We start from the raw sequence: 12,207 nt of genomic DNA, 5'->3' as shown, positions 1-12,207 counted from the left end.
TCTGAATCTGGCTTTCACGGAATCAGAGTCCATACTCATTTCCTTATACCAACAAGCTTCCACTAGAAGAAAAAGACATCTCTCAGAGCAGGGATGTGAAAGAAAAACACAATGAAGCCTTCCTCATGTCACACATACAGTCTTACTTTATTTACACATACGTGTATTAAAAGCAGTAAAACAAGCATTTAAAAAATAAGTAAAATCCAATGTGTCCCACTGTCTTTTTTCAGGAAATCACAGAAATCTCTACAAAATGAACCTAAAGTCTCATTACAAGAAATTCAGAGGAGAAATTCAATGATCAAATGGGACACTATGTGAAGTACTATTGCAGCATTTTAAAAATGTTGATTTACCCAAGTCCTGCTTCCACATTTGACCCTCTCAAAACTAGATAGTTCCTGTTTTAATCATGTGTTTTACATAGAGAAGAGCACTGTTTTCCCAGCAGGCATTGCCATTAACAGTGCATCCTCCATTAAATTTTATTAAAAGATTTCATTACTTTACTCTAGAGAACAGCAACTGGGTTGGGGGTGGAGATATCCAATGCCATCATCTTGCATTTGTCACTTTTGTTACTACTGTCAATGAATACCTAGCTTTGCCAAGGTTACACATTATAGCCATGTACTAGTAACCAACAAACTTTTCATCAATACATTAGACTTAGCAGACTTGATACCATAGAAACAATGGCAAGTGAAGAAAATTAGTATACTTATTCACTTGGCAAATTGCTATTGAGGGCCTACTATATGTTAGAGGCACTTCCTCCAGAGGTTTACTGTTTTTGTAGGGTGGAGAATTGGCTAAATTCTGTAGGACTATCAAGTAGTAAACAAATATTAACATATTATTTAATAGTAAAGCAAAATATTTTAAAATGTTAGAAAATGCTTCTGCCTCACTTGCTGAGTACAGTCCTATGAAATTTTTATTTTCAGAGAGAATTCAATTTCATTTATTTTAGATTATATTTCCTTATAAGGTGCTTGTATGTCTATCACTGTCCCCTTTATTAAACTGTGAAAGAGTAATACAAAAGGAAACACCAGGATAATTACAACAGAAATAGCACTATTAATACTTTAATAGCTAACATGAAGTACTTGCTTACTCTGTGGCAGGCACTGTTCCAATTTACTTTTATCAACTAGGTGTATAACAATCCAAGAAGGTAAGTCAATTATTGACTCATTTTACAGATGATATAAAGAAAACATCAGTTAAATAAAGTATCTAAGGTTACAAAGCTACTAAACTGAGAAGCTGGGATTTGAACACCAATAGTCTACTCCAGACCTCTAGTATTACCCACTACATTATACTACCTCTAGACTAGACTAGATTAGACTGAAAGAAAACACCTTGTAGGCATAAAGTTTAAGTATCCCTAGTATCAAGCACAGCATCTGTTCCACAGTAGGTTGTAAGTCAGTAGAACTATTTAAGACACATTTTGGTTTTAACTTGTAAATGGTTAAAGGATCTTTATGGCTACTACTCTTAGTCTATTGGTAAAAAATGCTCAGAAAGAAGCTGATCAATTTAAGTGACAAGAAAAAAAGTAACATGACCTCCCCCCTCTGCCGACTCTTCCTTATAATTTCCCAACAGTAATATCAGCAGTCTGACTTCTAAGGGACTTTTAAAATTCCATTTCATGAAAATAAAAGTGAAGGTGCTTAAGTAACTTTAACAATCCTTTTAATTGTTATCAAGTAGCAGAGATTTTGAAAAGAAATTGTGGTGCTCATGGTTCCTGGCCAGAAAATTATGCTCTTTTCTTTCCACTTTTATTGGAAAGTTCAACATGCCTTTAAGAGTCTATTTTTCCTGATGTCTCTAATTTTACAATGGAAACCAATGGAAAATATTGTCCTTGTAGTCTGTGCCTTCAGATTCTACCAATCAACTTAATCTAACCTCACCAATTTTTCACATTTCAAAAACTGCATGAGCTGAGGGACTTGGTTTCCATATGCAATGTGAACAGTATATTGAAGGAAAAATTTTTAAAGTAGTCAACATACTAAACACCCCCCGCCACCAAAATCAGTGCTTGTATAATGATACAAGTAGAAAAATTAGTAAAAGAAGTGCTTTCTCAGCTAACAAAAATTACAATCTATCCCATATCCAGTTTTAATACTATCAGAAATCATTTAATTAAATACTGACTTTAGAATTATAAGTGATTATTTTGTTTTAAAGCAAAATGTAGTTAGTATCACCTAATCTTCTCAAAAAAAAAAGTTGGGGGTTGGGGGGAGGGAGACAAGAACAAGTCTTACCTCAATAAAAGAATCAATGTGCAACATTAGAGCTTGAGTCCTACTGATGATAAACTGATTGACACATGCAACAGCGTGAGACCTAGAAACAAAGTTTAAAATTTAACATATGCTCATTGTAACTTTGTTCTATCTACAGAAAATTGGCAAAAACATTCCTCCATAAAAGTATTATGGTATATGTCTATCAATATACCCACTAAAAATAATAGGTCAAACTTCTGTATCAACAAAGAAAGAATTTGAATGATATATTAAGTGCAAAATGCAAGTTGCAGGGCACCATGTATTTCTAAGCAACTGAAAAATGTTAGAAAGGACATGCGCAAATTTTTAATAGGGCATACCCCCTAAAGAGTGGAGGTTGAGTGAGGGGCATAGTTGTTTTTTAGATACCTACAGATTTAAAAATGATAGGTAAACATTCCTTTTGAAAGTAAAAATGGAGAATAGTCCATGTGTTCTGGCATATGCAATTCAATTGCTCAGCAGTTCTTATTGGCACCACCTTTAAAAATTTACTCTTAATTCAATCATTTCTCACTGCTTTCATTTCTCTCATCCAAGCCATGATCTCTGATCTCTTACCAGAGTTAGTGAAATAGGCTGTAATTGGTTTCCCAACTTCCACTGTGCCAAACCCCACTACAGCCTGTTTGACACACACAGACCACACTATACTCTCATTCAGATTGCTGCAATAAAACTTAATCTACTTTTTCTACAAAAGGTCAAACAGTAAATATTTTAAGCTTTATGTGCCACATAAACACCTTTGTCATTTTTTTCCCTCTTAATTACAACCTCTTAAATTAAAAAATCATCCTTACCTTGCAGGTCATGGGCTAAATTTGGCTCCATGGGACATAGTTTGCTGACCACTTGCCTAGATATTCCTCTATACTGTGGCTCCTCCCTTATTCCCTAACTTCAATTCCCATCATGCTGCTAAAGACCAAAGTTTCTTTCTTCTGTCACTCTAAAAAGCTGATTCCTAATTCCAGAGCCTTCTCACTTGCTGTTCTCTGTCTTAAACATTCTTCACCATCTTTCATAGACTCACTTCCTTACTTTGTTCAGTCTTTGTACAAATGTTTCCTTTACAGAGAACCATTTATATAAAGTATCTCTGAATCACTGTCTATCCCTGATCTCATTATTTTTCCATCATACTTATCACTGTCTGAAATTTTTTTTTTTTTTTTTTTTTTTTTTTTGAGACGGAGTCTCGCTCTGTCGCCCGGGCTGGAGTGCAGTGGCTGGATCTCAGCTCACTGCAAGCTCCGCCTCCCGGGTTCACGCCATTCTCCGGCCTCAGCCTCCCGAGTAGCTGGGACTACAGACACCCGCCACCTCGCCCGGCTAGTTTTTTGTATTTCTTAATAGAGACGGGGTTTCACCATGTTAGCCAGGATGGTCTCGATCTCCTGACCTCGTGATCCGCCCGTCTCGGCCTCCCAAAGTGCTGGGATTACAGGCTTGAGCCACCGCGCCCGGCCCACTGTCTGAAATTATATTACTTATTCATTATCTGTCCTATCTCCTCTTCTGAAATATAACCTCAAGAGAACCTTTGTCTCAACCACTGTGCCAAAAACACAGTTGGTTTTTGGTTCTGCAGTTACAGCAAAGCACATAAACATTTACTAAGGTAACATTAAGTGAAAAAAGCATACTATGGGGAGCTCAACCACTTAAATGTGCAGCACAGGGTAAGCTGCTTATGCTTTAAAGTCTGTTTTTTTTCATTCTATAAAACCACCACTGGCTGGGTGCAGTGGCTCATGCCTGTAATCCTAGCGCTTTGGGAGGCCGAGGCAGGTGAATCACTTGAGGTCAGGAGTTCGAGACCTGCCTGGCAAACATGGTGAAGCCCTGCCTCTACTAAAAATACAAACATTAGCCGGGCCTGGTGGTGCATGCCTGTAATCCCAGCTACTTGGGAGGCTGAGGTAGGAGGCAGGAGAATCTCTCAAACGTGGGTGGCGAAGGTTGCAGTGAGCCAAGATCGTGCCACTGCACTCCAGCCTGGGCAATGGAGTGAGACTCAGTCTCAAAAAACAAACAAACAAACAAACAAACAAAACTCTGTCTCGAAAACAACCACAACTCTGTCTCGAAAACCACCACCACCACCACCACCACCACCACCACCACCACCACCACCACCACCACCACCACCTACAATTCATCCATTTGTTGGGGGGATTAAACTAAATGAGCTAATATATATGTTAAGTACTTGGCATAATAAACAAATGGAAAAAAAATACAATAAAGTCTTTTACAGGGCCTTTAAATTAAGGCCCTTTTAACTTGCATTTTTTTGTGTGTGCATGTGAGGCTAAATTTAAAAGGCAGAAATTTATCCTATCCCCAGCCTCCAGAGGCACCTATTACTAGCTTCCCCAAATAATTTTCAGAAACTTGGGAACAGTCAGGATTTACATTTTAAATTAAAAGTAACAGTTTGACATGCTTTCTTTAGAAATTTAATATAGTTTCTGTACATCAGCAATGAAGAAAAAAACTAGAAAAACTTAAATGCTACCATTTACTATAGTATCAGAAGACCAAGTGCCTGGGAATACATTTAATATAATATGCTCAAGGCCTCTAAAAAGAAAAGTATAAAACTTTATTAAAAACAAGCAATTGCCAGGCACAGTGGCTCACGCCTGTAATCCCAGCACTCTGCGAGGCCAAGGTAGGCGATCACCTGAGGTCAGGAGTTTGACACCAGGCTGGCCAACATGATGAAACCCCATCTCTACTAAAAATAAAAAAATTAGGTGGGAGTGATGGCATGTGCCTGTAATCCCAACTACTTGGGAGACTGAGGCAGGAGAATCGCTCGAACCCGAGAGGTGGAGGTTGCAGTGAGCAGGGATCATGCCACTGCACCCCAGTCTGGGAGACAAGAGCGAAACTCCGTCTCAAAAAAAAAAAAAAAAAAAAAAAAAAAAAAAGCAGCAGCAATTAGTATTGTGAAAATGTCTATTTCTCCTAAATTGATCTATAGATTTAATGTTATTCCAATGTAAATTCCAAGATTTTTCATAAAACTTGACAATTCTAGAATGTATAAGAGAAAAGGCATTCCTACTGTCCTACTGTAAGCTCTAAATATCATTTCCCAATAAAAGGAATCAATGTAGGCCAGAAATACAGATGACAAACTTGGAATGCTATGGATATCTGTGTATATAAAAATAAAACTTCCTTGTATTGAATTCTGGTGATCAAAGGCAATAACAAAGGCAGAATAATTACTCACGTCACGTATTCATAATCAATACCAACTTGTTAATTAGATCTGATACCATATAAATGGCATTTGTTTGTGAAGAATGAATTTTTTTTCCAATATGATCTCTTCCTTATAGATTATAAGAAAATATTCCCCCTAGAAGCAACTGAGATATTTAGTAAGCTCCGAGTAATTCTGTTAAATCATGTATATTTTCAATTCTAATTTCTCATCCCAAAAGTCTACATATTTCAGGTCAAATTCTGATTTTTAGCTTTTCTTCAACACATATTTTTATAAGGTAAAACTCTTTAAAGAAGTTGTTTTTATTTATTTTTGAGACTGAATCTCACTCTGTCACCCAGGAGGGAGTGCAGTGGTGCAATGTCAGCTCACTGCAACCTCTGCCTCCTGGGTTCAAGTGATTCTCCTGCCTCAGCCTCCCAAGTAACTGGGATTACAGGTGTATGCCACCATGCCAGGCTAACTTTTGTATTTTTAATAGAGGTAGGATTTTGCTATGTTGGCCAGGCTGGTCTCAAACTCTTAACCTCAGGTGATCCACTGGCCTCGGCCTCCCAAAGTGCTGGGATTACAGGTGTGAGCCACTATGCCCTGCCGTTTATGATTATTTTACAAGTTCTGCCAAATTTATATGTTGTAAAACTGTAGGCCTTATTTTCATTCCATTTTGGGACAGAATGTAAATTTAACTTAGGAGTAACGTCAAACAAAATTTTTTTCAAGTTGAGATATCCCAGAACACAATAAAAATACGGAAAAATTATCTTTATATAGTTTGAGCTGTTTGTACAACTCTTTCCTTGCTGTGTAGAAATTCACTGCAATATGTCATAAACTTTTTTTATTTTGAGACGGAGTTCTGCTCCTTGCCCATGCTGGAGCTGCAATGGCGCGATCTCGGCTCACTGCAACCTCCACCTCCTGGGTTCAAGTGATTCTCCTGCCTCAGCCTCCTGAGTAGCTACAATTACAGGCGCCTGCCACCATGTCCAGCTAATTTTTTGTATTTTTAGTAGAAACAGGGTCTCACCATGTTGGCCAGGCTAGTCTTAACCTCCTGACCTCAGGTGATCCACCGCAACCAGCCTAAACTTTAAGTAACTACAATTTGTTAAAAAAAAGAAAAAAGCCTCAAACGCTCCAATTTTTGCTCTAAGACATACCAGAATTCAATTTGAAGTTTTAGTCATGAAACAGCAATGGAATAAAATAGAGGGCCCATTAATAGACCTACGCACACATATAACTAAGCATGTAACAGAGGTGACATTTTAAACTGATGGGGAAAAGGAAGGGACTATAAAATAAATGTGACAACAAGAAAAAGTTACCTAAATGGAAAAGACAGAATATTTCTCTCATAGCACACACCCACAAATGCCAGATATATTAAGCTCTTAAATGTCAAAGAGCCCTTAACATTTTAAACTCTTAATAAAGACAAAAAGGGATTAAGATATTCTCTACACACAAAACCGATAAAGGATGAGAATTCCTGTAAATCAATGGAGTACAAACAACCTAGTAGAAAAAAGGACAAAAGACAAGAACAAGATAAAGGCAATAAACATACAAGATCTTCAACATCATTAATGATAGTAAAGAGTATCATCAAGACCATAATGAAACACCAAATAGCTATTTGATTGGCAACACTTAAAAAATATGCTAATTGTCATGCAATGGAGTATTACAGAGGAGTCAAAATGAGCTATATTGATTCAGTACAGATGAATCTTAATGACATATTAAAGTTGCCTATGTCTACATTCAGTACTGTGCAGTTCTTATAATGCTAAAAACTAAGATATATAACACCCTTTGCATATGCATGCAATAAAATTATCAAGAAATGTAAGGAAAGTATGAAATTGGGGTTTAGATGTAGACTGTTGTCAAGGTCTTCATTTGTTTCAGGTGGTGGATCTGACTGCTTATGTTATTAAAAATAACTAATATATAACTAAAGGCTAAATACGAGTAGGCCATGATGAGAATGTCTTCAACTAAGAATAATAATTCAATTCTGAGTACCTCAAGTCTGATAAAATGGTTCTTATTTTTAAATTGTTTAGTCATCACCTATAGAACTAGGCAATACAGTGTAGTTTCCCATACTCTAATTCTATTTTCTTGAAGTCCAACAGTTATGTTGAGAGGGAAGAACGCTTAAGAGTACATAGTAAATGCCAGTTAAACTACATTAATAAGGTATTAAATAATGTAGAATAAGATCACGTTAAAGATGGATGATACATTTAGTATATATTTGTAGCAGATAGTTACTTACCCAAATAAACATTAAAATGAAAAATGCTTTTTCTTTCTGTACAACAGAATCTCAAATGGGTATTAATCAACATTCACGGAATGGAATTTTTTTTTTTTGCAGACAGGGTCTTACTCTATCACTCAGACTAGAGCACAGCGGCTCACTGCAGCCTTGAATTCCTGGGTTCAAGTGATTCTCCCGCTTGAGTCTCCAGAGTAGCTAGGACTATAGGCACACACCCCACTACACTCGGCTAATTTTCTAAACTTATTTTTTGTAGAGAAAGGGTCTTGCTATGTTGCCCAGGCTGGTCTCTAACTCCTGGCCTCAAGCAATCCTGCCTCAGGCTCCCAAAGTGCTGTGATTTTAGGTGAAATATTTCTGAGTTGCTCAACTTTACCTAATGTTTTAATCAAATGACCATCTACAAAATAAAAACCGTGAAAAAATATTTATGAGTAATATCCAGCAATGGTGTATCAATTACCAGAAATATGGTTTTTGGATTTTTCTGTTTTTCTTTTTTGAGACAAGGTCTCGCTCTGTTGTCCAGGCTGGAGTGCAGTGGTACAATCTCAGCCCACTGCAAACTCATCGTTCTAAGCAATCCTCCCGCCTCGGCCCTCCAAGTAGCTGGGACCACAGGTGTGTGCCACCATGCCCAGCTAATTTTTATATTTTTTGTACAGATGGGGTTTCGCCACATTGCCCAGGCTGGTCTTAAACTCCTGAGCTCAAGCAATCCACCCACCTGGGCCTCCCAAAGTGTTGGGATTACAGGCATAAGCCACCAGGCCCAGCTGTTTTTTCAATTACTGAGAATCAGTCACAAAATGTGAAGTACATATATTACCACATTTTCATTATCTTAGTTAAAATGTTAAAAGGGGGAAACATCGTGGAAACGTGAACTCTTATCTAGTTAACTATGCCAGAAATAACATTATTATTATAATGTTATAATAATGGAAAACCAAATACCTGCATGTTCTCACTTATAAGTGGGGGCTAAACATTGGGTACACATCGAGGTAAAGATGGGAACAACAGACACTGGGGAATACAAGAAGGGGGAGGGAGAGGGCCAAACTCGCTAATGCGTACTATGCTTACCACCTAGGTGATGGATTCATTTGTACTCTAACCCCCCAGCATCACCCAATAGGACTTTGTAACAAACCTGCATATATATGTACCCCAATTCTAAAATCAAAGCTGAAAAGAAAAAACCACAAGTAATCTCGGTCTTAAATAAAGGAAGTTAGAAGACGCCTGTTAACTACCACAAATATAATTAACTACTGTAAAAGGCAGAAAACTTTTATCACGTTTAACGAAAATTTCCTCACAATCAACATTTCACACGTTTTGTTACCGAAGTAGTAAATTTCAATTACATAAGTTCACCTCTCTGGAACATCCAATATCTTTTGCTAATCTCAAAAATACTAAGTAATGAAAACTAAGGTAATGGTCAGGTTTATATCAGAGTTAATGAATTAGTACTGGCAATATAAGTACCTTATTTTTGGACTACTATGCTTGAAGAACTGTAAAAATTTGGGAATCATGATGTTGAGAGGACGATCTAAAACATCACTATCTAAAATCTCAGCAGAATCTTCACAAATCTTCTGAAGGGCACCAAATGCTCCCTGTAAGAGACACATTTAAATTATTAGAATTTGTTAAAAATGAAGCCATATGAAAACAAGCTGAAGAATGCTGACTAATTTGTATGGATTAATGTTCTCAGCCCACATAAAATGCCTTATAAAATCTGTAAATTTAATCGTTCAATTTTTTTTTTTTTTTTGAGATGATGGAGTCTTGCTCTTTCGCCCAGGCTGGAGTGCAGTGGCGCAATCTCGCATCACTGCAACTTCTGCCTCCTAGATTCAAGTGATTCTCCTGCCTCAGCCTCCTGAGTAGCTGGGATTACAAGTACCTGCAATTGTGCCTGGCTAATTTTTGTATTTTTAGTAGAGATGGGGTTTCATCGTGTTGGCCAGGCTGGTCTCAAACTCCTGACCTCAGCTGGTCTGCCTGCCTTAGCCTCCCAAAGAGCTGGGATTACAGGCATGGGCCACCACGCCTGCCCTAATATTCAATTTTAAAACAAATTATAATATCATCGAGTATGTAAACATCTCAGTTAAAATACAAGGGTATATTTTAGTTTTAGCATTAAATGACTTAGAAGTGGAGGATATTTTGGTTGGCAGGAGAAGTAAATACCAGTTTGTTTAAATTAAATATAAAACTACATTTACATAGAAGAGTAATCACCATAATACTTTTCTTTTTGAAGCACAGAGAGGTCATTAATACCATTAAAAAGTTACTTAGGCCGGGTGCGGTGGCTTAAGCCTGTAATTCCAGCACTTTGGGAGGCCGAGGCAGGTAGATTACCTGAGGTCAGCAGTTTGAGACCAGCCTAGCCAACATGGTGAAACCCCGTCTCTACTAAAAACAAAAAAATTAGCTGGGTGTGGTGATGCATGCCTGTAATCCCAGCTACTCCATAGGCTGAGGCATGAGAATCGTTTGAATCCTGGAGGCAGAGGGTACAGTGAGCCAAGATCGCACCACTGCACTCCAGCCTGGGTGACAGGGCAAAACTCTGCCTCAAAAAAGTAAAGTTACTTACATATAAAAGTATTCACCGGGTAACTGGTGACAAAATCTGTTGCAAGGGCAGGCAATGCAAATTGGCGACCATTTTCCTAAAACAATTTTAATACTAAAGGGGAAAATCCAGAGCCTTTGCACGTAACATATAACCTACTAGTTACCCACCCACCTACTTTACTGTTTATATTATATAATTCCATCAGCAGCAACTTGATGCTTATTCTCCATAGTACAGTTTTAACGTGTCCAACAGAAGGTAAAATCCTTTAAGGAAATTACTCAACATCCTTTTAGATTTTATAATATCTTAAAAATATTAAATCTGAAAATATTTTTAAGTCTTAAAATTTAATCAATATATTAAATTTCAGTCTTCAATTTAATATGCGTTAAATATCAGGAATTTTAATTGTCATGCTAAAATAGTCATATTTAATTATTAAGGTTTTTTTTTTAAAAAAAAAACTTTACTTCTGAAACCCTATTACATCAAATTAAATGTGAACTTGTTACCCATGTGGCAATTAAAAATTTCAAATAAGAACAAACATTTAGCTATCACTACATACCAACATCTGGAAAACCACTATCTTTAGTGCAGATGGATGGGAATATTGTTTATTTACAGTATGACTTCTATGTAGTACACCAGCTCAACAATTTCACAATTACTGCAGCTTAAATTTTGTATTCTTGGAAAGTGCTTGCTTAAAATTTTGATCTTTTTTTTTTTGAGACGGAGTCTTGCTCTGTCGCCCGGGCTGGAGCGCAGTGGCACAATCTCGGCTCACTGCAAGCTCTGCCTCCCAGGTTCAAGCCATTCTCCTGCCTCAGCCTCCTGAGTAAGCTGGGACTACAGGAGCCAACCACCACGCACGGCTAATTTTTTGTGTTTTTAGTAGAGGTGGGATTTCACCTTGTTAGCCAGGATGGTCTCCATCTCCTGTCCTTGTGATCCGCCCGACTCGGCGTCCCAAAGTGCTGGGATTACAGGTATGAGCCACCGCGCCTGGCCTGATCTTCTTTTATGTTACTACCATCACACCAAAGCACTATTTAAATGCAATCAACTGTCACATGATTACTTACTTAGCTTTTCTGTAATCTTATCAGTGTATTTCCAAAGTTTTTTTTTTTTTTTTTTGAGATGGATTCTTGCTCTGTTGCCCAGGCTGGAGTGCAGTGGCGCAATCTCGGCCCACTGCAATCCCTGCCTCCTGGGTTCAAGTGATTCTCCTGACTCAGCCTCCCGAGTAGCTGAGATTACAGGCATTCGACACCATGCCTGGCTAATTTTGGTGTTTCAGTAGAGATGGAGTTTCACCATGTTGGTCAGGCTGGTCTCTCAAACTCCTGACTCAAAAGATCCGCCTGCCTCAGCCTCCCAAAGTGCTGGGATTATAGGTGTGAGCCACCACACCTGGCCCCAAAGCATTTTTATGTATATGGGAACGAACAATTTTTCTTTTTCTTTCAAGGAGCAAGAAAAGTGGCTTTAAGCAGTACTTAGCTAACTCCCCCTCTCTCTATCTTCTCTATTTCCCTGTATCCACCTGTTGGGCAACAAACTGCCATGTCCTAAAACCACCTTATGTGTGGTTAGGTGTATTTTTTTCTGGAGATAGGGTCTTGCTCTGTCGCCCAGGCTGGAGTGCACTGGTGTGATCTCACCTCACTGCAGCCTCCACCTCACAGGTTAAAGTGATCCTCCCACCTCAGCCTCCTGA

The 12,207-nt window shown here is 38.0% G+C and overlaps 1 protein-coding gene across 7 annotated transcripts in view; it reads right to left on the bottom strand.

Annotated features, from left to right (window-relative positions):
• TNPO1 (transportin 1) overlaps nt 1–12,207 on the bottom strand; it is a 103,128-nt gene that overhangs the window by 42,382 nt on the left and 48,539 nt on the right. For all 7 annotated transcript variants that reach the window (XR_648093.3, XM_021939445.2, XM_009208600.3 and 4 more), the window contains exons 6-7: nt 9,368–9,501; nt 2,301–2,382 (exon numbers count right to left, since the gene is read on the bottom strand). Coding sequence is in view for 6 of the 7 variants with exons in the window: in XM_021939445.2 (XP_021795137.1) it covers nt 2,301–2,382; nt 9,368–9,501 (216 nt within the window). In the remaining variant the exon portion in view is untranslated. The remainder of the gene's footprint in view (nt 1–2,300; nt 2,383–9,367; nt 9,502–12,207) is intronic.

Source organism: Papio anubis, chromosome 5 (assembly GCF_008728515.1).
Source record: "Papio anubis isolate 15944 chromosome 5, Panubis1.0, whole genome shotgun sequence".
NCBI classification, from domain to species: Eukaryota; Metazoa; Chordata; class Mammalia; order Primates; family Cercopithecidae; genus Papio; species Papio anubis.
The sequence above is the reverse complement of the archived record's forward strand: the minus strand, read 5'-3'. Positions and strand labels throughout refer to the sequence as shown.